The sequence below is a fragment of the Lathamus discolor genome, chromosome 7 (assembly GCF_037157495.1).
Source record: "Lathamus discolor isolate bLatDis1 chromosome 7, bLatDis1.hap1, whole genome shotgun sequence".
NCBI classification, from domain to species: Eukaryota; Metazoa; Chordata; class Aves; order Psittaciformes; family Psittacidae; genus Lathamus; species Lathamus discolor.
Window position 1 is genome coordinate 20,967,158 of NC_088890.1, and position 24,797 is coordinate 20,991,954.

The 24,797-nt window shown below is 40.5% G+C and overlaps 1 protein-coding gene across 4 annotated transcripts; it reads left to right on the forward strand.

Annotated features, from left to right (window-relative positions):
* The first annotated feature begins 13,468 nt into the window (after positions 1-13,468).
* TSEN2 (tRNA splicing endonuclease subunit 2) lies at positions 13,469-24,330 on the forward strand. Of its 4 annotated transcripts, none has more exons than XM_065687351.1 (12): positions 13,469-13,556; positions 14,181-14,376; positions 15,171-15,252; positions 15,997-16,033; positions 17,850-18,375; positions 18,506-18,583; positions 19,146-19,196; positions 19,901-20,039; positions 21,743-21,779; positions 22,413-22,524; positions 23,484-23,573; positions 24,051-24,330. In XM_065687351.1, exons 2-12 carry the CDS (start codon positions 14,203-14,205, stop codon positions 24,108-24,110), a joined length of 1,386 nt encoding a protein of 461 aa, XP_065543423.1. In that variant the 5' UTR covers positions 13,469-13,556; positions 14,181-14,202; the 3' UTR covers positions 24,111-24,330. The 4 variants fall into 4 exon arrangements, 3 of the variants coding, with proteins under 3 accessions (XP_065543423.1, XP_065543422.1, XP_065543424.1); XM_065687350.1 differs by having other exon boundaries at positions 13,477-13,565; XM_065687352.1 differs by lacking the exon at positions 13,469-13,556 and adding an exon at positions 13,656-14,106.
* The last annotated feature ends 467 nt before the right edge of the window (positions 24,331-24,797 follow it).

Below are 24,797 nucleotides of genomic sequence, written 5' to 3' on the forward strand. Positions count from 1 at the left end.
TTCTGTTTTGGCTACACAGTGATAAGATATAGCAGACTCTTATGAAATAAATTGCTATCCACTACCTCCTTTCTTCACCACTAAGTAGAATCTGCTCATTCTGAATACATACTGCCTCACAGAAATGTAATATAGATCACACCTCTTAGCAGCAGCCTGAATTTAGGTACCCTGTGGTGCAAATAAAAGTTGTTATTTTGTGGATGGTAAAGTCCATTTATTTGTTATTTATGTACATTGATGTTATTTAACTTTGCAGCAGTGTGACAGACTAAACATTTGAGTTTGCCTTGAAGTCCTGATATGTGGAAGAAACACTGGTGCCATTATCTACAAGGACATTTTATGCAGAAGTCTAAATTACAGTTATGAGCTCCAGAGCTTTTCTAATCCTGAACCTCTTATTTAAAAGCTGAGAGAAGGTAATAGCCTCAATACCATTCAGCCTTTCAGCACTTCTCACACGTGTGGTTCTTTTGCACACCTCTGAGAAGACTGTGCAAGCAGCAGGGAAATAGGGCTGGCACTGGGTGCCTAGACCACAGATCCAAACCCCATCCCAGCTGGTGCAACACTGTAGGGGAGACATTGCTCTGCTGCACCCATGGCCTCAGAACTGGAACAAACTGGAGGACTTCTTTTCTCTGAAACCTAATGTAGCCTGGCTGTTTCAGTTGTGTGCTGACAAAGAGATTACCTCCTGAGAAGGAGCTCAAACCCATGAAGTTCAGGTCTTTGCTCAGCATACCACACGTATTTTTTCCACAACCACAGTTATCATTCCAGCAGATGCAGTGGCTTTTGCAGAAATGCAACATTTTACATTCATTTTTCACACCTTCTGAAGCAGGAGGAAGGGTCACACTGGAATTCTCCCTGATTATAAAGACCTGGTACTGTTTAGCAATTCCTACCCGTTTTCCTGGCATATTAGGGGATACTTATGCTTAAATTTGCCATCCATAAAAGCATGTATGGAGTTACATGAGAAGATTTTGATAAACAGAGCATGGGCTTATTTTATCTCCCTTCTGATTCCGTGTCACTTGGCTATGTAAAACGAGAAACAATAGAAGGCAGAAGCAAGGAATTAATGTGGTGTGAATACCTGTCATGTTTGAATTGACACTGTAATTTCTCAGCAATGTAAACAAGCAGTGGTCCTCAGACCCCCACCCCCAGAACTGATGTGGATAAACAAATACAAGATTCCCATTTTATCAGATGCCACAGAGTGGGCTTTTCTGTAGTTCAGAGTCTGCACTTCTGCCATTACTGCTGTTTAGGAGTTGCAGAGGTGCAGGAACAGTTTAATTCTGTCCTTAAGAGCAGTGTTACTTTAATCCACATTTTCTAGGTTTTTTCGATGTGCTGCAACCTCCTACAGACCAGGAGTGTGCCTCAGAAAGCTCCCTCAAATTCCTGCTGCTTACCTATGAGACCAGAATATTCCTTATGGGGTAAGGAGGTTTACTGGGATTTTAAATATGCATTATAGATACTTAATAAGATGAAGGAGTACATTTGCATTTAGATAGATGTTACTATTCCAATGAATACATAATCATTTTGAAATGAATTTTTGTAAAATAATTACTTTTAAAGGATTTTTTAAAAGGAATTATAAGAAGTAATAGGTCTTAAATAAGACCCATGCTCTATTAATAGCAAAGTAAGTGGCATGTAAGTGGCTTCATTCTGTTTTGCAAACAGGGTACTGAGTAACTGAGGTGTTATTTGCCAAGTGCATGTCAGAATGGGGAACATGACCCAGTATACATATTTGCAGTCTAGCATCCTGCCTGCCTAGACCATGGTGCCTCTAAATAGCCTGCTGGAAAGGTGTCAGAAATGTGGCATTTTGTGAAAGTCTATGGGGAAAGTATATAGCCCTTGCATAACAGTCAATTGCTGGTTTACTTATTCCAAGTATTCAAATCCAACCACGAGTCATTTTTTAATCAGACAGTGCTCACTCAAGGGATTCATACACCCATTGCAGGAATTGATGCAATCGTGTTACAGTCTTGCAATGAGTTGTGTTAATAGTTTTTAGTCCCAAGACTTTCCTTCAATATATGTTACTGACATTAGGCTGTCTCTGCATAACCATGCCACTAATACACACAGGATCCAGCACTCTCAAACCCTGATTTTTCGCAAGAATCCATGGGTATTTACATGTATGAGTTCTGCAGCAAGCAACAAGGACTGATCCATGCATATGACATCATGTGTTTGAGGGCAAAAGGCACATAGATTTATGTGTATAAGAAGTTATACTGACTATAGACATTGCAGAAACAGGTTTTTGCCAACTACAAACCTGGCAAATTTAGCTTAGATTCTGGAACACAAGAGAAGAGCCTTTCAGATTCCTTGCATGTGTCCAAAAGTGTAAATTTCTAGAGATCAAGTCAGGCCTCAAATTCATCCATGCTATGCCCCATATCAGCAAACTATGCCCTCAGTGACCCACCTGTCACTTACAATGACTTTGTATAGGTGTAGTTGATTGAAACTCAGTAAACAATTCTGTTTGAAGTTTCAGAATATGAACTGTAATCTGCAGTTCACTCACTTGGAGCTGTATTAACTCTACAGTATGAGGAGGAGTGGAAAAAGCAAGTTTTTTAACTGGTCAGCTGTTATGAACAAAGTACAACTCTACTGAAGCAGCAGCACTGTGTGCACGCTTATTCTCAGAGCAGAGTTGCACTTAATTTAAACCAAACAGCATATTTCCCACGGATTATGTATGGATCTCAGGGAGCTTCTCAAGCATAAACCGATTTAGTCTTTCAATACTTCTGAAAGCTAGGAGACACGATAGAGAATGTTCTAATGTAATGAAATATGCCGACTTTATGCTGATCAGAATTACTTTCTCTATTGATGTGTTGAATCAACACATGGGAACAGGAGGGAAAAGTAGTAACTCAGCATAAACTACAGTGTGGTAAACAGCACTGGTGGACATAGACACCTTCAAGAGCAAAGGAAAATCATTCATTTAAAAGCTGGATGCCTTGGATCTCTCAATTTAGAGTAAGGTGACAACCTGCTCAGAGAAGCTGCACAAACATCCCAGCAGGCATCTAAAACATCTGTCATTTTCCAGTGGGTTAGCAGGCTGTCATCTGGTGATGTTAAACATTTGGTGGGAGACTTGTTTTGAACTATTTATTATCGCATATGGAGACTGAGATTTTGTTTTTAAAGTCAGTGCTGTCATAGTGCCCACCAAAAGTTCATAGACAAGAAGATGAAATTCCAGCACCACCATGAGTCTCAAAGTACTGCAAAATTCAAACACAATAAAATCAAAAGCATGGAGCTTAAAAGCTGAAAGATAAGGAAAGGGACTCCGGCATAAGGCAGCTTTATGACCGTAGCAGATGGCTGCTTCCCAGCAGAAAGTTAGGCTGAGCCACAGTGAGATGCATGAGTTGACACCAAGAGTAGCAGTTTCTTTAGCATGCAGACATCTTGCTTTTCAGCCTCCTGTCTTGATCTGTGCTGGTTTTGTGACTAAAAATAAACCTCCATCCACAGTAAAGAAAGTAATTTACAGGCAGTTGGGCCTGACATAAAATTAAAAAAGAAGGAAATATTAGTTGCATTTCTGTAGAAAGCACTTACTCAGCAAACCAGAGTTCCTTTAAAATCTCAGTATGTTTAATTCTCCTTCCTTTTAACCAAGCAGTCTTCCCCTTCAAGCCTCAATAATTTGTTTCCCAACAAAAGACAGAAATAGTTTTAGAACAGCTTTTACTGATGTTTACTGTGGCATATCATGCTTATAAAATCTTTTTAATATGTAACCATTTAACTTCTCTTGGCAAGATAAATGCATGGTGATACAGATATTTTGTAAATACCACTCTTACTTAGCATCTGAGTCAGAACAGATTATAAAAGGAAATTACATTTGAAATACGACTCAGGTTTGCAGTGCAGTAATGTACATTGAGCAAAAGTTTTAGGATGAACTGGAGTTGAGAGTTCAGTGTGTTCTTTATGGTACAGATGGCAACTATGTGCCCTGAACTTCTGTGAGGGTATTTCTGAGGTCACCAGCTATCGCAGGGGGGAAATGAGTCAGCAAAAGCGTAAGTGATTTCAACACCTGTTTTAGAAATGCTGTAGATTAGCAATAGGAATTTTACAAAAGTTTTGCTCATTTTGGACCCGTGGGACTTTTCACTGAGTAACTTTAGCTTTAAGGAATTACACACACACTGCCACAATACTTGCATTAAAGCAGTGTTATGGATTCAAGCAGGAACAAGGTTTTACTCTGTTGCTGTATGGCTACATTTGAAAACAGTCCCTGCCTTAGGAAAGGTTAAGGCAAGGCACAAGTAGCTCTTACAAGGTGAGGCAATGAAGAACATTAGGAATGAGAATACTTGCATTGCAGAAAACATTTTTACAATGGTAGATATCTCTAAAAGGCCTGCATCAGTAAGCAATACCAATCGGAAAAGAAGTGAAAAGAAAGATAAAAAAGCAGTGAAAGATAAAGAAGCAGTTTTCAGGAGAAAGGTATCACAGACCACTGGGATCTGGTAAAAGAGTAAGGAAAGCATGTATGGTTCAAACTGTAACACTGTTTAGAAGTAAACACAAAAATTTATATCTGAAAGTTACAGAGAATAAAGTTTTCAGCCATCAGTAATGTAAGTAGTGAAGTTCAGATGTCACTGTACGGTTAAGGTCTGTTAAATGTTGTAATGTCCCCTTACACAAGAGCAGAATCAGGCTCCCAAATTGCAGCTGACAAGTGGCACCTGACAGCAACTTGCATGTCATATGAATGTATGCAAAATGCAGATATGAAATCCATATGTCTTGCATACTGCCCGTTCACACTATTATTGTATTACAATTCCCCAGATAATTAAGTTCTAGGTACCAGCACACCATGATTGTGTTGTCCATCAACCCAGATGGACAATGGTGTGATAAACCAGGAAGTTTTATCCCATCACTCTAGGCAGCCTGTATATTGAACTGATGCAATTCTATCTAGAACACTGCGTAAATCTAAGTTGTTCCAGACCTTAAACACTTTAAGTGCATGCATGTGAGCCTTCACAGAGGTGTATTCATCAGGTTGCTCTCTGGTTACAGGCAATTTTCCTAATCCAAGATCCAAACACATAATCTAGTACCCTGATGGCATCTTGCAGAACTGTGATTCTCCTATGGGACTTTGTGGATCTAATGCAATGAATGGAACATGTTCATCTATAGATGGACTCTTCCATCTGTGATAGGTTGAAGGCAATAAACAATTCAAATATTCCTAATTTTCTCTAATATTTCAGGACACAACAGACTAGAAATCACTTACATGAAACACAATAAATGTTGAAAGCCAATACATTTTAGATTAGTAGATTACATGTGTGCTTTCCACCTGCTACAGTCAGGGAAAGGATGCGAGAAATCGGGTGTTTATGTGTAGTTTTGCTGGTATGTTCAATTACACATGTATGATTTGCATGCTTTTATCTGTTGTTTTACAAACCTGAATACCAATATCTAGTAGTCATTTGACTGCTAATCGGTTTCTTCCCTTGCGATATGAAATCCAATCATGTGATACATTGCACAGTAGGTTTCATAACACGCTGCAATGCGATGACAGGATTCTTTGCATCCAAATACAGCCACCCATACTGCCTGGCCCCATGCTTCTACTGTGGATTTGTATAAGAAGCAAAAGAATTGTAGATTGTAAATTGTATCACATGTGAAAATAACCTTGCAGAAAGATACAGTAAGGGCTTGACTTAGGTGCTAAAAAAAAAAGCTAAGACTTTTGCTTTGTGGCAACTAACGTGCAGAAGCAGCCCTGAGGTCAAAGCACAGAAAAGACCAAGACTTCAGTTTAGCCTTGAGTTACACACACCGATGTGAACTCCAAGTGTGGGTTTGGATAATAGCACACTTACATCATGGTAATACTGAAGTGCTTAGTCTTCTCTTCATACTTCAGAGCAGTCCCAACAGTTACTTATCCCAGGGTGTAAAAGCCAGCATTTTTTGAGCAATGAAAACAAAGCCTTCTGTGATATGATAGCTTCTGTATAGTTCATCCATTTCCAAGTCAAGTGCAACAGAAAATGCCACTCTTTCAATGGGCTGACAGAAGTAATTTTCAACCTACAGTGTATACTTTGATATTCGAAGCATTTTTGACTGGTTCAGAAAAGTCCTGACCAACCAGTTCTGTCCTATGCCATCCTCTTTAATTCGCTCATGTTGTTAATATGATCTTATAAATATGCTCATACTAATACAGCCGCCCTCTTTCACTGACCATGCTCATGATCAGGGTTAATACGATTTTGTTTTTCAATTCTTAGCATAACAAAAAGAAGTCTTTTAAAAAGTCTATAAAAAGTCTTTCTGGACCATCTCCTTTTTTGCCCGCAGATTTCTGAATCATGTCTTGCTTACACAGCTCTCACAACAAATAATGTTTAAATTACATTTGAAAGATCTAGTAACTTCCTATAAAGACTACATTAGCTGAAGCAGCATGCCCATACTAGCAGTTTTAAAAGGTTGTGCTTGACCTACCCATTCTAGCGATAACTGGTCACAGTCACCTGAGTAATGAGAGGTGTTTCCCAGATAAAATAACTACTGGTGAACTATCTCAATTCAACAGCATTGCTTTTTTATCCCATGGCTGAGAAACCAGACATTTTTAAAGGAGTAGTAATGATCCTAGTTTCCTGCTGTATCTCGTTTTAATGACAATAATCAGGAAATAGATATGATCAACAAAGCCTGGGTCTCTGAGCCTGATGTTTATCACTGAAAACTTGGTCTCTGCGCCAAAGATCTGTTGTATAGCTAAGCCAGTGAAGATGCAGAACAACTGGGTGAAGATCATGCATCCTCCCCCAACTACTTCAAGTACGTAAGATGTCCTCAAAGCCTGAGCCCCAGTAGCCTCCACAATGCCAACCATTCTTTCCAGTACAACTGTCCTTTATACAGCTTGACAGATGGAAACAAGATTTCCCTGCTGTTTACACTTCCTTTTATTAGTTATTTGCCTTTTTTTTTTTAATCTGAAGCCTGAATTTCAAACACTACTGTGCCCACAGTTATGATCCTAGAGAATCCAGTCACTGTTTGCACCTTACTCACTGTTTAAACAAGCCCACATCACATTACAGCTATGTGAAGAGAACTAGCCCATCGGATATAGCTTGGTCTATCCTGCAGTAACAGAACTATCCTACTTTTTTAACATGATTAGTTTTCGGTGAAGTGGTTGTGGTTACTGCAGTTGCCACAATGGAACAGGCGAGGCCAAAACACATTGAAGTACTTCTGTAAGAAGCCCAATGATCATTGAAAGCTGTTTGTCATACTTTCTGTCAGAGTCTAGTCTAAGGGCTATGTACTTAAAAAGAAGCCCTTCAGTTTTAGGATTGATGCTAGTGACAATCCCTTGACCCCGTAGTAGTTGTGTTATAAACCTTTAGCCCAATGTTTGTTATGGCTGCGACACCGAAAGAAGCAGAGCCCAGCAGGTAAGAGGGAAATGAAAAAAAGGATTTAATCTACACTCAAGTTCAGAAGGTACAGAGAGAGGTAATACACAGAACACAGGAAGGGCAGGGATAAATGAGCCAAGGAACTATATAAAGAAGTACAGATGAGACACCAAGCCATTATAAGTTGCTCCCTTGGTTTATGATAGGTAATTGTTTGTCTTTGCGTGCTCATAAATGCATTTAAAATAAACAGAACATTTCCTAGTATAGGCCATGGCACTGGGTTTTTTTTTTCCTGTTAATAGTTTTAAGAAGAATACCATAGGAATATTAAGATGCTGACAAGTAAAACTCAACAAAAGACCTACAAACCTTTTCCTGTTATTAAACAAACGGAAAGTAAATATTCAAGATTGGGATATATTCCATAAGAGGATGTTCTTGGTTTCTTTTTGTGTTCAAAAATGTATATACTTTTGGCAGCAAATTGATTTATTTGGTTTATTTCCATTCTTAGAATGTGATGATGTAGGGATTTATCTTGATTTGCTTGTTATTTTGTCCTTTTGTCAGTTATGACACATGAACCTAGACAGCATTTAGGATGAGCTTTGAGACACGTTTCAGATAATAGCTGAATCCGGCAGGATTGTTTATGTGCTGAGAGACAGCTAAATGCAAAAGCTCATTCCTGGATTGGGCATGGTATAGATTAAATGGAGTGACACCAGATTTTCATTTTCTTCTATAATAAAAGGAACCTATTCTGTTTCCTCAATATTGTAAATAAGGTAAAAAAGTGTTGGAGAGAGATTCAGTTTTAGAAGTTATACTCACATCTATGAGAGTTATAAATCATAAGTGCCTAGTCTGCATCTGGTCCTGGAAGCTGCCTGGTACATAGCATTCTCTAAAATCTATTCCATCCTTACATTTAATGAAACTGAAAATGCCTGGGAAACCAGAAGGAAAACAGTGAAAAAAAGACTCTCTTCTGGGTTATTCCTAGAACGGAATTCAGTAATCTTAAATAAGGCCTTCATTTCAAGCCCTTGGAATTGCCTAACATTTGACCTCATTTCTGGTCTCTGACCTCTTGTTAATGAACTGGTACACCAATCACAAAAACATCACGGGTGTATTAAGCATAAAGTAGCATCTCAGTTTGCAGTGTTACAGGTCATCAAGGAAAGCAGTAAGAATGGCACCGATTTGGCATGATAATGATGATGCTCTAGATTTGCTGAGCAGCATCTTCAGTAAATGAACAGCAGGGCTAAAAAGCTGTCTGCATCCAGTTTGTTTAAAATTGTGTGCTCAGTTACTGTACCTACACGCACATGAGCGTAACTGTGCTCTCCAACACCCATTAGATACCCAGAAAAAGCAGGTAAATATTAGACATCAATATTTGGAGAGAAATATAATGAGCAAAGAAATTATTTAAAGGTTATGCAGGTGTATCTAAAAATCTGAGCCAGTGGTTTAGGATTCTGCACACAACTGAATGCAAAAAGGAACTATGCAGTGAAAAACAGGAAGCCAAACATAAAAAAACCCTAAAAATCTTGAAAGCTTTTTCCAACTATTTATTCCTACAAGTTAATACAAAGCACATAATAATTTGAAAAGAATAAGAAAAGCAAGGTTGTAAACAACCAGGGAGACTATATCTGAAAAGTCTGCCAGCTGCCTTCTGAGAGTAGGAGATGTACCACGTGAAAGGTGGGGTTTGAGTGTTTGGCACTAGGTTCAGTGCCTTTCTGGAAAAAGAACCAGGTGCACAGCTTCTCAAACATGTAAATCTACCGTGTAGTCACATCTTCCAATGGAGCACAGCAGTTCGGAGGCAGTTTGCACAGGGCTGCTGTGTTCACTGAAGTTTTAATTGAAAATTGATGAAATACAGACATCTAGTGGAGATCTCTCATTATTACAGTTTTCCACTGAAATGAAAGGGAAAAAGAAACGGACTTTTGCGGATTATCCTGCCGGAGCTTTGTCCTTGCTTTTCACTGCCTGGCCCATTGCTTAAGTTGCACAAGGTGAAGGTGACAGTGTCAGAATTTTGCAAAACAGAAGCTGTGCGTCATTTAACAATTTACCCGGCTAATTGATGAAGCATAAAAAACTAATGACCCATGAAGGAACAAATGTTTCTTCAACAAAAGGTAAATAAATCTGATACTGGAGCTCAAGGGATGGGCAAAACTCAGAGGTTGTAAGTGCCCTTAATTTCCCCTGAAATTGCAAGCTCAGGTCTTTCGCCTTCGTTTCCAAGGGTAGAACTGTGGGGATGCTGAAAGGCTCGATGGAGAGAAAATTAATGTTCACATAATTTTCAAGTGCATATAGTTTGTAACAGACACTGAGTGCCAGCGATGAGGGCAGAAAAGGGACGTTGTGCACTGCGACGCCTGCAGAGTCCCCGCTCACCTCGTGCAGAGGAGTGGTGGGATGTCACCTGGATCAGATGGCTCCCTAAGAATTCCTCACCAAAGTGTATTTAATCTCCAAAAACACAAAATCACTTTCCATGTCTGAAGTAAGTCTGCTCACCAGATACTCATTTTCGATGTTCTCTTTTCTCATGCTATTCAATTTATTGCCATCCACCTCGGGATTTCAGCTCTCATGGGATTTCTTACTGGGTTGATACTTGGCCAATATTTGTCTGACTTCTCTTTTTTTGTCTCCTGTGGAAACCATCTGAAACTAAGCAGAAACTAACCTTGATTTATTTCTTTAATAAACAAAATTAAGATACTGAATATTAATAAAAATGAAAAGTATTCCCTAGTTGTTTTTTTTTTTTTTTTAAGTTTCCCCAAACAGTCCCATATCTCTGTCAAAGTTAATGGAACCAGAATTTCCATGGGAATTTCTGTCAGTCTGTGGAAGCTGCAACTGGCTGATGTAAATAACTATAGCCCATCCTCCAGCAGCTGTGTGTCACATCACCTTGAGAGAAGGGAATGCACTTCAGTTAAAAAGAAGTGTCACAGTGTTCCTTTGTGTGGACTACCACCAGTTTGGGTAAGAACACTTTACAGGAAAATTCCATGGAAAACAGAGACAGAAATGTATCTCGTGAAGAGCCAGGACTTTTTTTTTTTTCTTTTTTTTGGCATGCAATCCAAAATTACCTAAAGACATTACAAGAATAGGTCATTCTTTCACGATTTTATGACTAACTTCCTCAAGAGTGCTACACAGGCAAATAGTTTTACAGGCTGACATTTCTGTTTCTTTTAATAAGCTTAAGAATGTAAAATATGTACTTAAGGAGTACCTGGCCTGTATGGTTTGGCTGGGATAGGACTGGGAATTAACTTCCCAACTCCCTATAAAAGTCCCCAAACATCCAGAAAACAACCACCTTGGATAACCAAACTCCCTAGCACTTTCCTGCACATGGCAACTTAATTTTACTGGCAGCAGAATCTTTAGAGCACGAAAATTAATTATTATTCAATTTTAAATATTCATTAATATAATATTAAATGAGCTCTTTATAAACAGAATGTTTCTTTGAAATTATTCCAGATGTACTCTGTAATGTAATATCCATTGTGGAAGGACACAGTAAACCACAGAAAGGCTGAGACTACATGACTGCAAATGCTTATGCAAATTTTAAAGGATATTACCAGTTATGTGGGCACAGAAAGAGTTTAATAAGCCCGACAGTTTCCACTGTTACTATTTTTCAATTCGACTTCTCCACCACCGAGAAATACTGTAACACCACAGAGCAGAAGCTACTTCCCCCTGGCAAGGCATATTGCTGGTACATGCACTACTGGGCATGCAGCAGTGTCCCCAGGCAGAAGCACGCTATAGGGAATTCTGGGGATGGCAGTGGAATCAACACGGCATGGAGGCTCAGGCTACAGACAGCTGGAAACTGTGCAGCAAAGGCAACTGTGTCAAAGTTTAAGGCAATGCATTTCTGGAACGGAAGGGTTGCAACCAAGTTGTTCTCATCATTGTTTAGAAAATACGGTCTTTTCAGAAAGCTGACATTGGTCTGACATTGGTGTATAAAAGAGCAGTGGAATAACCCCGCTGAGTATCAAGAAATAGTGTGCCATCAAGTACCCTGCGCTAGAAGCGATGAATCAGCCAGAGACAACATGAAGCAGTTTATTCTCAAAGTGACATTCCTGAGCCGAAAGGCTGTAACACAGAAATGGAAAGCTGAGAGATGACTTAACAAAAGCCTCCCAAGGGCAGTACTACATTTTCTGCTGCGCTGCAGAGACCTGTAAACTTCCATGAAAGGGATCTTCGGGGCTTGCAATGCAGTCCTCACCTCACAGGCACAACCTTACTTTTCAGTACAGTGTGTGCCTCCCTCTTCACAATGGTCTGTATCGCCCATTTTACCTTTTCTAGACTGAAGTACTGCCATCTTTCCTCACAGGTCACTCTTGTCACATCTCTTCTCAACTCTGGACAGCAGTATGACATTTCTGACTTATTCCCAGTTTGTGGTTTACTACAGCCTGGAGGGTTTGCTTTTCAGAGCTATGGTTTAGTCATTTAGCTGCTGCCTGGCTGTTTGATGTCTCTTCACAAAGAGGGAAATGCAGGTATCTATCTGTGAAAGTGTCTGTACAATGACTGATAGCCTAAAGACCAACTCATCATAGAGCAAGCTTGTCCTTCAGACAGCAGCATTTCTGGCTGAAGCACAGACTGGGCTTACAGTCAGCAATGGGAGCAGATATGGGGTTGAAGAGATCTGTGTGTGACTCAGGGCAGTGGCTGAGTGGTGTACGCTGTGGTTTCCCCCTCAAGGCTGTATGAAGATAATGAAATGTGAAGGAAAGCAACTGACCTATAGGTTTTGTGTGTTTCGCCTACTTCTCACTGTAACATTAAGCCTAATGGTAATGTGTCTGCACAATAACAATGCATCGGCACAATACATGTATCTAGCATAAATAAACACCATTTAAATTCCATTTAAATGGGACTTGATTTGACAAATTTAGAAGGAATTTTGAAACAGGGTGACATCTCTGATGCTGGTTTGCTTTCACGTTGTGACCTGGAGCACTTTAAGTATTTTAGCAGCAGAGCTCCATGAACCTTATCAGAGGATTGCTGTGTGCTGTGGTGACAGGAGTACAGCAGGGTCCTCTGTGGTTTACCTTCAGCACTTTGTGTGCGAGTTATGTCCACACTCAATTAATACTCATCAGACGGAATATGAAGTGACCTCTATAGGAAAGAACTGCAGGAACACCAGCTCAGCATTCTCATGTGTTGTGCTGCATTTCCTGTGCGGCCTTATAACGCCTACTGATCCCCCTGACTCATGGGTCTGTCCGTAAGACAGGAATGAGATAAAACACCTCATAAAAATTATTTGTTTTTACAGGTTTTCACCAGTGAATTCACTGACCTCTGAATTAGACATGAGGAGAGGTAAGGGTGCTGAGGCGCTGCTACAGGGTGCCCAGAGAAGCTGTGGCTGCCCCATCCCTGGCAGTGCTCAAGGCCAGGTTGGACACAGGGGCTTGGAGCAAGCTGCTCCAGTGGAAGGGGTCCCAGCCCGTGGCAGGGGTTGGCGCTGGAGGAGCTTTAAGTGTTCTTCCAGCCCAAACCAGGCTGGGATTCTGTGAATTCTCTACTAAGAGTCAGCCTCCCTGAAGCCAAAACATCTCGATACCTCAACCGTATTACCTCAAAACAAGAACAGTTGCATCGTATTTGCACGTATGATTATGACTCCGACGAGCGACGCTCAAACGGGTAATAAGTCCACCGCGCATCAAACCAGAAGCAGCGATGTTTGCTCCTCACTGACTCGCGAGGAGTGCGCTCATTTATCACGTTGTTTCCGTACCTTTCCCTCAGCGCCCGCCCGGGTCCCGGCGAGGAGCCCTCGCTCTGACCGGAGGCGGGCAGTAGGACCCGGCCCGTCACGGCGCTGAGGTTGCGCATGCGCCGAGGCCAGCGGTGGGAGGGGTCTCGCGGCTCTACCCGCCGGCACGTGGCGTGCTCGCGCGGCGCGGAGGGGTGCGTGAGGTATGGGGGGGGGGGGGGGCGTGCGGTCGCTATGGCGACGGGCGCGGGGCGGGTACGCGGCCTGCGGGGTCCCGCTGTCCGTGCACCTCGCCGCGGGCGGGGCCGGGCTCGGCTCGGCTCGGCTCGGCTCGGCTCGCTGTGGCCGTGAGGCGCCGCGCTGCCGATCCCGGGGTCCGGCCTCCTGAGGCGGGTGAGGTGGTGGTGGTGGCGGCGGCGCTTGGAGCCGCGGCCTGCGGGAGGGGGTTTACCGGTGCCCCTGTCCCGGAGATCCGGGGCCTGGCCCGGCTTCCCTCTGGAACGGGTTCCGTCTGGAAAGAAAAGACGCTGCCAAGCCACGGCTCTTTCCGTGAGATTCGTTGCCGTAATTGCTCAAAACAGGTTCTGCTGAGGCACGCGTGTGCTGTGGGGTTTGCTTTTCTGCGCATTCGGCTGCTTTTTTGAAGCGTTGTCAGCAGTTTTAGGGCTCGCCTTTCACCTCCAGTGTGCTCTTGGCTGAGAGCTGCGGTACTGCAGTGCCCAGGAGGAAAAACACAGCAGATAGGTGAATATTGCTGAAGCATAAACATGGGTGAATTTTAACTCCTGGACATTAACTGTTCTGTTTCCGCTTCACAGGAGGAAACACTCATATTAGGCAATGGCGGCAGCAGCTTTTCATCCCCCAAGAAGGAAAAGAAGAGTTTTTGAGTCCTATGAATCTCCTTTTCCTGTGGAAGTCGGTGGGAAGGATTTCAGAATGTGCCAGGCTGAAATCCTTCATAACAATGTTATTGTGAGGAACCCTGAAGATATCAAACAGCTTTACAACAAGGTCTGTACCCTGTTTGCGCCGTATTTGTAGTGTTTTAAACATAGGTAAAGCATAAGGCTTGTTAAAATCTGCCTGCCTTTATGCCTTCAATCCCCCTCAGCCTCCAATAACTCTCCGTATCTCCCTCCTCTCCTGAAATCACTATAAAATACATATTCTGTGTCAAATGTGAAGAGTATTTCGTTCTTATCCTAGCATTTGGGAATGAAGTGACATTGTGAGCTGAAAAACACCTGCAAGACTATGTACTTGTTATCTTTAATTCTCCTTTCCAACATTTTATTCAACATTGCAAAAGCATTTTCTTGTTTTTAAAGCCCAGGAGGTTGTAATATTAGTGTTTTATAAGTGCTTGTAGGATTCTTTTAACTTCAGAGTGATTTCTTCCTGAGTAAGTCAAGCTAAATTAAGCGTTTTATGTTGTGAGTACCCTTTTACCGCTGTTCTTAGGCAGTAGCTTTATCCATCTCTTTGTTTTCTGTCATGCACTGTCATGTTGATACATGGGTGTTTCCTTCTGCATCTGCTTTCAGAAGTCTCCTTGGAGATGTTGATTGACAAGTATTTAGGATGGAGGAGAAAGTCTCACCACCCTCCACTGGCTTTGAGTGCAGGTGTTTAATACTGAACTAGGTACCAGGATGCTAAGCAGCAAGTGTTAGGCAAAGCTTAAATGCTGCAGAATTTCAGGGTTGGGTTTTTTTCAGCTGATCTTGGCAGGCAATATCTTATAATTTGGAAGGAAGTTAGTTTCTGTGTCATGACATAATCAGGATTTTTCCTTTTCTTTGAAGGGCTATTTTGGAAAAGGCGTTCTTTCAAGAAGTCGGCCAGTGTACAGCATTTCAGATCCTTCACTGGTTACCAAGTGGCAAGGTAAATTGTTCCCATTTGTACTTCCATCACTGTTCCAATAGTACTTTCCATTTTTCTCCACTCATTGAAGATATATGTTTAGGTTACACATGGAAAAATAATATCTCTACTGGGTCAGATTAAGGATCTCCTCATACCTGATGATAGCCAGTACAATATGCTTAGGAACAAACTTATGTCACTAGCCCCTTAGTGCATTCTGCTAGTGTTCACTGCTTTGTTGCTTAGGAATTACGTAAGTGAGGTTATCATCCTTGGACTTTTCTTCCTGTAGCTGTCCACTTTTTCTTGGGTTTACTGTAGATTTTAGTGTCATGGAGTCATGAGGCAAGGGTATGTGAAATTTTAATCTGCTTAACAGCCAACTGCATTTATTCTGCTTCTGGATTTTTACAGACTTTATTCTGTAGTCATTTACTTTATTACATTATTTTGTAATCAGTGTCTTCATTCATCTTTTCCATGACAGTTATGCCTCAGTAGACATATCTGGATGTTATCATATCACTCAGTAATTGTCTTTTTATGGGCAGGAGAAAGATAGTGCATTTAATTGTTCCTCTTGTGCAGGCTGCTACCTCTGTGCTTTTTCTGTTTCTACTGTGTCCTTCAGTACAAGTGGGACCAAAATGGCATCAAGAATTGAGAATGGGAGTAGTTATTAGCTACAGATTACCTCGGTGATCAAAATCACATGGAAACCTTTTATATTGATGAAATAATGTATGATTTTTCTTTCTGCAGGTGCTAACATAAATATGCCTATAATTACAGCTAAAAAGTAAGTTAATTTACATGAATTTATTCTTGGTGGTTTGGGGTTGGTTGTTTTAGAAAAGTTTATTCTGTTTTATATGTCATCTTATTGGTTTTCAGATTGTGGGATGTATAAATGATGATGACTTTTATTTCTTTTTATTTCATTCATAATCACATTATTAAAACTAGAAATAGAGTAGGTGATACTCAGCATTGCTTTTCATGTAAGCTTGCAGATACTAATTGCTGAATAGAAGCCAAGACTGAGTGCGCACATAGTAGTGTGGGTAATTAATTCATAATAATATCAAATGTAATAAACTTGTTCCTTAGCTGAGGAGGTGGAAGGAGTTTCTAGGGCATGTTATTTAAAGTAACTCTGATTTCCTTACTGAATTATTATGGTGTGAGCCGGAGTAGTTCTTGAACATTTATGATACATAAACGTTTTACCCTGTTTTAAAAAGAAGTCTCTTTTAACACTTATCAGAGCACTGTTGGAGCACGTTTATTTTATTCCACTTAAATAGCATATGAACTGTTAAGAGTGTGCAGGTCAGTTATTCTGCTTTAATCTTATGATAACACAAAAAATTTTACTTTATTTAAATGTAAAAGTTATTCTCCTTCAGTCCTTAACTTTATGTAAGACATATTGCAGTTACTACTACTTGCAGAAACACTTGTCATTAGTCTACTCTGTGGCTGTTTTATGTGCCTGCAAATGCAGCTGAGCATCAATGGCAGTGTAATTACATTCGTACAGAAAATGCAACATGATCTGTCTTGGTAAAGATCTCTAAGTGCTAATTGTATGGTAATTAAGTCACATGAGAAGGAGGAGTCTACTTTTTGTAACGCAAAGTACAGCACTAAATCATATAGCTTTTTTGTGAGACTTCAGAGGGACTTACATTTTATATTGACACATGAAATTTGCATTTAATTGTGATTTGTAGTTCTTCATTACATGGTCTGTAATTGCTGTGTTAGGATTTTGCTTTGGGAAGTAAAGAATATCGTATGAAAATTGTCCAGGTTTGGATAAAGACAGCTGCATTCATCTGCCTGCAGCTTTCACAGGATGAAGATTAATGCCTTCAGCTGGATATTGATGTTGACTTCCAAGGAGAAATAAATCTAAAAACTCTATCGTAACTGAAAAATATTAGAAATATTTACAGCTTTCAGTCACTATCTCACCAATAGCATTTTTGTTGTTTCTCAGGGATGGGAGGGTTTTGGTTAAAACTGAAGGTAGTTTGTGTTGAAGATTTTTTACACTGGTGTTTTTGCTATGCCGTTGCTGTTGCAAAGGTAGCTAAAACAGAGCTTTGAAGATACTGTTCTTAGTAGTTAACTGTATAATAGAAGAAGTGTGCAAGAGCTCTATATGCAAAGTCTTGTTGTCTATTTTAGTCATGCAAGCTCTGATAGCAGGATGCTTTTACAGGGAATTAAGGCTTAATGCTTCCATGGGAAAAGGGAGCTTTTTGCCTGGTGAAGGTTTTGCTTTGTGAAACTCAGTGCATGGTTCTTGTGCAGTGATGGGGTCAGTAACAGTGTTTGTTACTTCAGGAACTTAAAAGGCAAAATAAAGCCAAAGAAGATAGCAGAGTCTTGATGTTCAGTAACACTGTCTGCAGCTTCCTGAAGACTGGATTCCTATTCCATTGTGCATGCCTGTATTTTGCATAGCAGTTACTGGGGTGTGTGTTTAGGTTTGGTTTGTGAACAGCACTGAATCTTGGGGTTTTTTTAAAGATGCTTTTTTTTAAGATGTTAATTAAAGGATGCAATTCCCTAGACTGTCTGAATTTATGTTACTTGTTTGCTAGGTACCAGTATCATGTTAAGTGGGCTAAAAGCGTTTTGCGAGAGCAAGGACTTGATGGCTGCTCAGTTACCAAAATTCTTGAAAATTACACTAAGCCTCTTGAGCTGCCACTGCTGGAAGAGGACAGAGCTAAACAAACCGGTGCTATTTGCAACAGAATGGGCCCAAGTACAGAAAATACAGAACTCTCCAGGCAGCCTTCTGCAGATACTGGAAATGTAGTAGACCCAAGTCCTGAGGATGAGAACAAAGGCTGCAAGAAAGCGTGTTTGGAAGGAGATCCAGCATTTGATCCTGTATGTGGCCCTAAAGAACGGGAACAAAGTGACTTGAAAGAGAAAGCTGAAGTGTCTTGCCAGGAGCATGGTTTTCTTGCACACTGTGGCTGCAAGGCAGAGGAGAGCACTGAGCAAAGGTCTGGTGGAATGATGAAGTCAAAAGAATGTGCTCCAGAATATGTGTTGGTGCAAGAGGAAGAAGAATGCAGTGTATGTCCTGAAGATGAGACTGCTCATGGGCAAGAAAGTGTAAGGATAAAGAGTATCCTAATATTTTAGGAGAGTGATATCAGCGCCACTTTCAGAATTCAGAATTTTTTCCAGGTTAGAGTAATACTGATTGGTTTTTTGGTTTTGTTTTGTTTTTATTTTCTTGTAGCTTGTAAAGAAGGAAAAACTAGTGTGCCGAAGAAATCCATTTAGGATTTTTGAATACTTACAACTCAGCTTGGAAGAGGTATGTTTCAGTGATTCAGGTACAGTACAACTTGTTTCCCTTTTAATCTGAAAATGAAACATTAATCTATGTTACAAGATAATTTAATACCTGTTTCTAAGGTATGGGGTTCTTCTGTGTCTTGTAAGTATTTGGATTGTCTTAGTCATTAAACTTATTTTAAATAACGTGATAATTACATGATCTGGTTAAAAAGAAAATTCGGGTCCAATCCCATTTGCTTTACATGAATAATCCCATGTGTCAGACACCAGCGGTAGGACTTCAGTATAGGAACACCAGGAATATACCATTTTATGAATCATGTTTCAGTTGTGCTGTCTCTAAATACACGCACGTGTGCTAGTTTATACACTGTGCCTTCAGAAGTCTGCAGCCCATGCATCTGTTGAAATGTAAAGGTCATGGAGACAAATCTCAAAGTAAACTTTTAGGCAATTTGTTTGTCTTGATGTCATTAGGATTCTTGTATAGAATTAATTTGAGACTTTGTTCTTGCATGGAATACAAGTTACAGGAAGAGTCTAGCTGTCAGTTAAACTTACTCTGTTTATTTTTTCAGGCCTTTTTCTTGGTGTATGCTCTGGGATGTTTAAGCATTTATTACGGTGAGGTAAGAGATTGGGTTAATTTTGGATTACCAATGATACCATTAGTCTGAGTATGTTTTAGTCTGAAATTTTACCTACTATGACAGTATTTTATGCTGTTAATTCTGAAGGAGGAAATACCAAACAGAGTAATTAGGAACTTCCTGTAATGATATTTCTGTTTATGAAATACTGGTCTGAAAGCTTTATGTTTACCAGAACAAATTTAAGCACAGCTTTTATAGAGAAGGGGTTTGATTGTACCTTAGGCAGAAAATAAGGGGAAAGCAAGTTTGGGAGGAGTAATATGGTGAATAGTCTCTCTTCCCTGAAACAGAAAGATTCCTTGGCATTTTAAGTATTAATCTATATCAAGCTACTGTTAATGTAATGACAAATAATTGAAACCTATGCTTCTAGTTTATCAAATTTTCATTTAAACAAGGGCATTATAGGACTGATAGTGAAATGCTAAAGAAACCCTAAACCACCCACTAAATGCAGCAACAGGTTTCTGTCTTGTATCCAGGGATTGCCATATTTTATTGCTTGAAGCTCATGCTCTTTGCAGTTGACTGTGATATTTGATATTTGGTTATTTGGCTCTACTACACACAGTATTCTCTATCTGATTAATATTAGTACATATAGTCTGATTAATAGTAATACATTCGTCTGTCTGATTAATACATATTAATACATATTAATACATATTAATGCCTTTTAGGAGCCCCTCACTATTTTGAAGCTATGGGAAGTTTTCAGCGAAGTGAAGCCTGATTTTAAAACAACCTACATGGCCTATCACTACTTCCGCAGCAAGGGCTGGGTCCCCAAAGTTGGCCTCAAGTATGGAACTGATCTCTGTGAGTAGTTTCCTTAGAAAACATGGAATCATTTGCAGCTGACTTCTTTTCAGGCAGTGCAAGACTCCAGTGCCAAAGCTGAATTCAACAATGAGGAGCTGGCTCTGCTACTTGCAGTTGTAAAAAGGCATTCTTGGCTGGACTGTGTTTCAGCAGCAGTTGGGATGTAAGTGGAAAATAACATCACGTATCCAGTAACTGAAAAGATAGCTTGAAAGGTTGTTTTGCTTCATGAGGCTAATAATTAATAGAGGGTTATACTGAAATTTCCAAGTTTTTCTGTCCCCTTCTGAACACATCTGCATTGTTAACGTACAGTCTTTAGAAGAGCAGGTTTGCTAGATCCCAATTCATATCAAAGTCCTTGCATCTCAGTATTGATCACATTTAATGGAAGCTGGACTTCTGCTGAACTTAGTGCTAAGGCTGTTTCTGTATGGTATGGTTGTATTTTGCAGGGGAGGCTGGGGGAAGGTACTTGCTTGTTTGTTAATGCTAGAGTTTTTAATCTTACGTAAATAATTAGGAGTGTCTTTAATCCCTTGCTAAGTAATTCAAGAGCTGCATTAAGCTCATATAAAAACAACCCGGTACAGTAATGCCTGTTGTTGCAGGAAAATGTGCATAAAGGGGGATAGTTTTTAATGTATGCACGCAAACCAGTGGGTGTTTTAATACTGCTGACACAGTTCTGTCATTTGGGGGTTTGTGTATTTGGGAATGTCTAGGTTGCGCTGAGCTAGTCATTCAGATCAGTGTGTAGATTTGCCTGAATTCATCACCACTGGTGTTAGTACCATGGGTTGTATATGGGGTTTTGCTGTTGAATGATGAAATGATACTAGTTTGCTCACCATTCATTTGTGTTCTGGCATGAATTTGTTGTTTAGTCTATCACTGCCTTTCAGACTTGTGCCAGCCAAAGGAATTGGATTAGTTTAAGGCTATCAGGAGTTCTGCCTTACCCCGAGCTCCACTAACTTCTCATGCTTAAGAGTCAATGTTATTGCAGTTGTTTATAATGGATACTTTGCAAATCATGGTTGTCACTGGAGCGAAGAGTTGCTTGTTCTCTTCCTGAGAGGTCTGTGCTAGCCAGCTGCGTAAGAAAAGCTGTGATAGTTAAACAAAATCCCCTCTTACAAGCTCATGACAAAGGGAAGATGGAAAAAGTAACCATTTAGCTCAGTTACAGCAGTCCAGCTGCAATGAATCTTGTGTATCCGTAAGAAGGAACTTTTAGTGGTTCTGGGGTGCAGTGTATAAGAACTTGTGCCCTGTGCCACTCCTAAAACTTGTGGAAAATGCTTGCTCGGAACAGAAATTCGGTGACTTTTTGTGATATTTTACTTGTACTCCAGTGGCTCAATTTCTGTTGCAAATACAGGATTAAAAGTATGACTCTCTTGAAGAAAAAAAACGTGCTAAACTTCTTCCTATGGCAATTGCTGACTGTCATTTTGCTCTCCTACTTCATTTTTTGCCTGCTACTCTCCTGCGCTGAGCCACCCTGCTGCTGCCAGGGTTTTTTGTCTCTTCCCCCGCACTTCCTCCCCACCCCACCTTGCTGGTGGGGTCAGGATTCAAGTGTTGAAGTTTGTGTGTGGGTACAGCTTGTAAAACATTTGAAAATATTTATGGAGCATTAAACCCAGATGGGAACTCTGTGGTTATCTAACTAAGGTGTTTCTCTTTCATTTCAGTGCTGTATCGAAAGGGCCCCCCCTTCTATCATGCAAGGTTTGAAGCTCATGTTTCTAATTTCGTAATTCCAAATTAATAAATGTCTTTCACACAAACTTAGTGTCTTGCCTGGCTAAACACGTATTCTTCACTCAAAATACTTTGCCAGATGCATTCATACTGGAAATGCAGAAGTTCTTTTAGCAGAGGTACTAAATAATGCAATTTCATTGAATTCATGTAGCAGTAGCAAGACATTAAAAATGAAAAGTTGCAATGAGCATATTTAGCACTCATATGATGAATGCACTCAGGAAAGCGATTTAGTAATACCTTTGAAAATATATGGCAGGGATAATTAATATAATTTGGAAGAAAAAATCTTTTAAGAGATGACGTTTGTCTTTATTTGTTAGCTAGTCAGGTTGAACTAGATAGTGAAATGGTTATAAACCTCAGAATGGTGTTTGTAAGAGAATGCTACAGCCATCAGCAGAAGGGTGGGAAGGGAAGGTTCCAGTGAGCATATTCACAGCTTTATCTCTTCTCTTTTCCTAGTAGAAAGATACTTAAGTTTCTTGCATGCTAGCGTATTAACACCAGTTTTTAGGCTTTAATTCTTAAGTTTCGTGATCTTCCAAAAATGGTAATTTTATTTCAGTGAATTTTCCTGTCTGCCTTGTTTTCCAGTTATTCTGTCATTGCTGAATTAGTTGATGATAATTTTGAAGGCTCTCTTCGCAGACCACTCAGCTGGAAGACCTTGTCTGGGTTGAACAGAACAACTGCTAATGCTTCTAAGGTAAGTGTAAGATGCTATTAAAATAGCTTTAGAATGATAAAAGTTCAGTTTAGTTCTGAAGAGCAGGGAGTTGGAGTGGGGCTGGATAGAGAAGTCTTCTGTTTCTGGTCTGCTGAAGAACATGTGGAGTTGCCACTAGGCAAACAAGCTTCCTTTTGACAATATCCAGATGAATTCTGGAGGAAGCTTATTAAAGTTCTGTCATCTGCAGGAAAGTTAAAAGCTGTGTGAGGAACAGGAGAAAGATCAAGGGGCATTTTTTCCTGTTTGCTACTGAAGTTTTTAAAACCTTCTCCATCTATAAGGACTTTCTTTTAAACAGTGAAGCTGAAAGTCTCCAAAAGATTTTCTCTCTGATAGAACCTCAAATATAGTGCTTCCATACTTATAGCCATGGTGCTCAGGTGTTGTAATTCTAGTTTATGCTTTGCTAAGGAAAAGGAGATATGATTATTATACAGGTCTTGCAGAAGACATCTTACAGGAAACTTGGAATCTGCATTTCTAATTCACGTAAAACTGCATAGAATCCCAGACTGGTTTGGGTTGGAAGAACACTTAAAGCTCATCCACCCAGTCCCAACCCCTGCCACGGGCAGGGACCCCTTCCACTGGAGCAGCTTGCTCCAAGCCCCTGTGTCCAACCTGGCCTTGAGCACTGCCAGGGATGGGGCAGCCACAGCTTCTCTGGGCACCCTGTGCCAGCGCCTCAGCACCCTCACAGGGAACAGCTTCTGCCTAAGAGCTCAGCTCAGTCTCCCCTCGGGCAGGTTCAAGCCATTCCCCTTGGCCTGTCCCTGCAGGCCCTTGCCCCAAGCCCCTCTCCAGGTTTCTTGCAGCCCCTTTAGGCACTGGAGCTGCTCTCAGGTCTCCCCCAAGTCCAACTCTCAGCCTGTGAAAGCTTGTATAGAAACAAATCAGTTGAAACTCGTGTATTCATGTTTTCTGTTTCCCAACAGGAACTGATGTTGTGCTATTTGATTAAACCTTCTGACATGACTGAAAAAGACATGTCAACACCAGAATGTATGAAAAGAATTAAGGTTCAGGTGAGAAATCACTTGTCTCCTTCGGCTGTGTAGCTTTGCTTGGGGGCAGCTGGACAGTCAACTATATGAGCCCCCTGGAACTGTTGCTTGCTTTTTAGCATGCTTTGGTTTTTGCACACAGCTGCAATGAAATAACTAAATTGCTTTGTGCCCCAAGGCATGAGAAGTGCCTTGCAGGCTTTTAAGAGAGGTGATGATCTCATCGAAATTAGAGTGTTGCTGCTTCTGTGAATGTAAGCATTTGTGTGGGCATACAGGGATATTTATGGAGACGGCAAAGTTAATGCATGTTTAAAAATGGAGAAATATGTGTGAGAGACCAGCTCACTTAAAAACAAATTAGTCATCTACTGGAGTTTCTCAGTGCTCACATAATACACATCAGTTTGCTGAAGGCTTCATCCCCATCCCTCACTGAATAACTGTAGCTTTTTCTTTTCTTTTTCCCCCCATAATAATTGCTGGTCTTTATTTCAGGAGCTGATTGTAACTCGTTGGGTTTCTTCCCGTGAGCGCTGTGAGAAAGAGGAACTTTAACTGACAGGATAGGAAAACCTTCTTTTTTTAAAGCCACGTATTTTTTTACCTGATCTTCTCATGATGAACCATTGCCTCAGAAGAGTTTCTGTAAACAGCCAGTTGGTACGTATAAATGCTGTTTAAAACGGGGTATATTCTGTTTACTGGGGAGAATGTTGTATTGAATAACTGAATATATGAAGGGGAAAATAGTAAAGCTGTGTCCCAACTCAAACAACTTGTTTGTTTCCTTAAAACTTCCAGAGTGTATATTTGAGTGCTGGCTACGCTGCAGTGATTAGTAGTGGTATTTGAAATGTATTAATGCTGAACAGGCACTACAGCCTGCAGAGCCACTGAAGTCCAAAATCTGGATGTCTGACTCAAAGCCTAAGCAATGAGGGATCAAACAGTTTTCTGGGAATACCTCACAGATTCTTCAGAGTTCAGCTGGGAATTGGAAGGCTAACTTCATTTTGCAGCTCAGCACAGGGTCCGCATGTCTTCAGAAATGAGGGCTTCAACTTGAGTCTCCAAGTTTAATGCTGGTTTTTAATTCGTAATTACAGTGAGCCACATAACCTTTTGGGATACCTCTGGTTCTCCAACCAGAACGTGACTTCACAGCCTTGATGAACTTGCACAAACTTAGCTGTGGGGAGAGGCATGGTTGTCACAGTAGTGAACATTGTCACACGTTGCTCT

Excerpts from the sequence above, each read along its gene's own strand:
- TSEN2 (XM_065687351.1), top strand. The coding sequence starts at position 14,203 with ATGGCGGCAGCAGCTTTTCATCCCCCAAGAAGGAAAAGAAGAGTTTTT. Across the intron at positions 15,253-15,996 it reads ACTGGTTACCAAGTGGCAAG|GTGCTAACATAAATATGCCT; the intron begins GTAAATTGTTCC and ends TTCTTTCTGCAG. Across the intron at positions 21,780-22,412 it reads CCCCCCTTCTATCATGCAAG|TTATTCTGTCATTGCTGAAT; the intron begins GTTTGAAGCTCA and ends CTTGTTTTCCAG.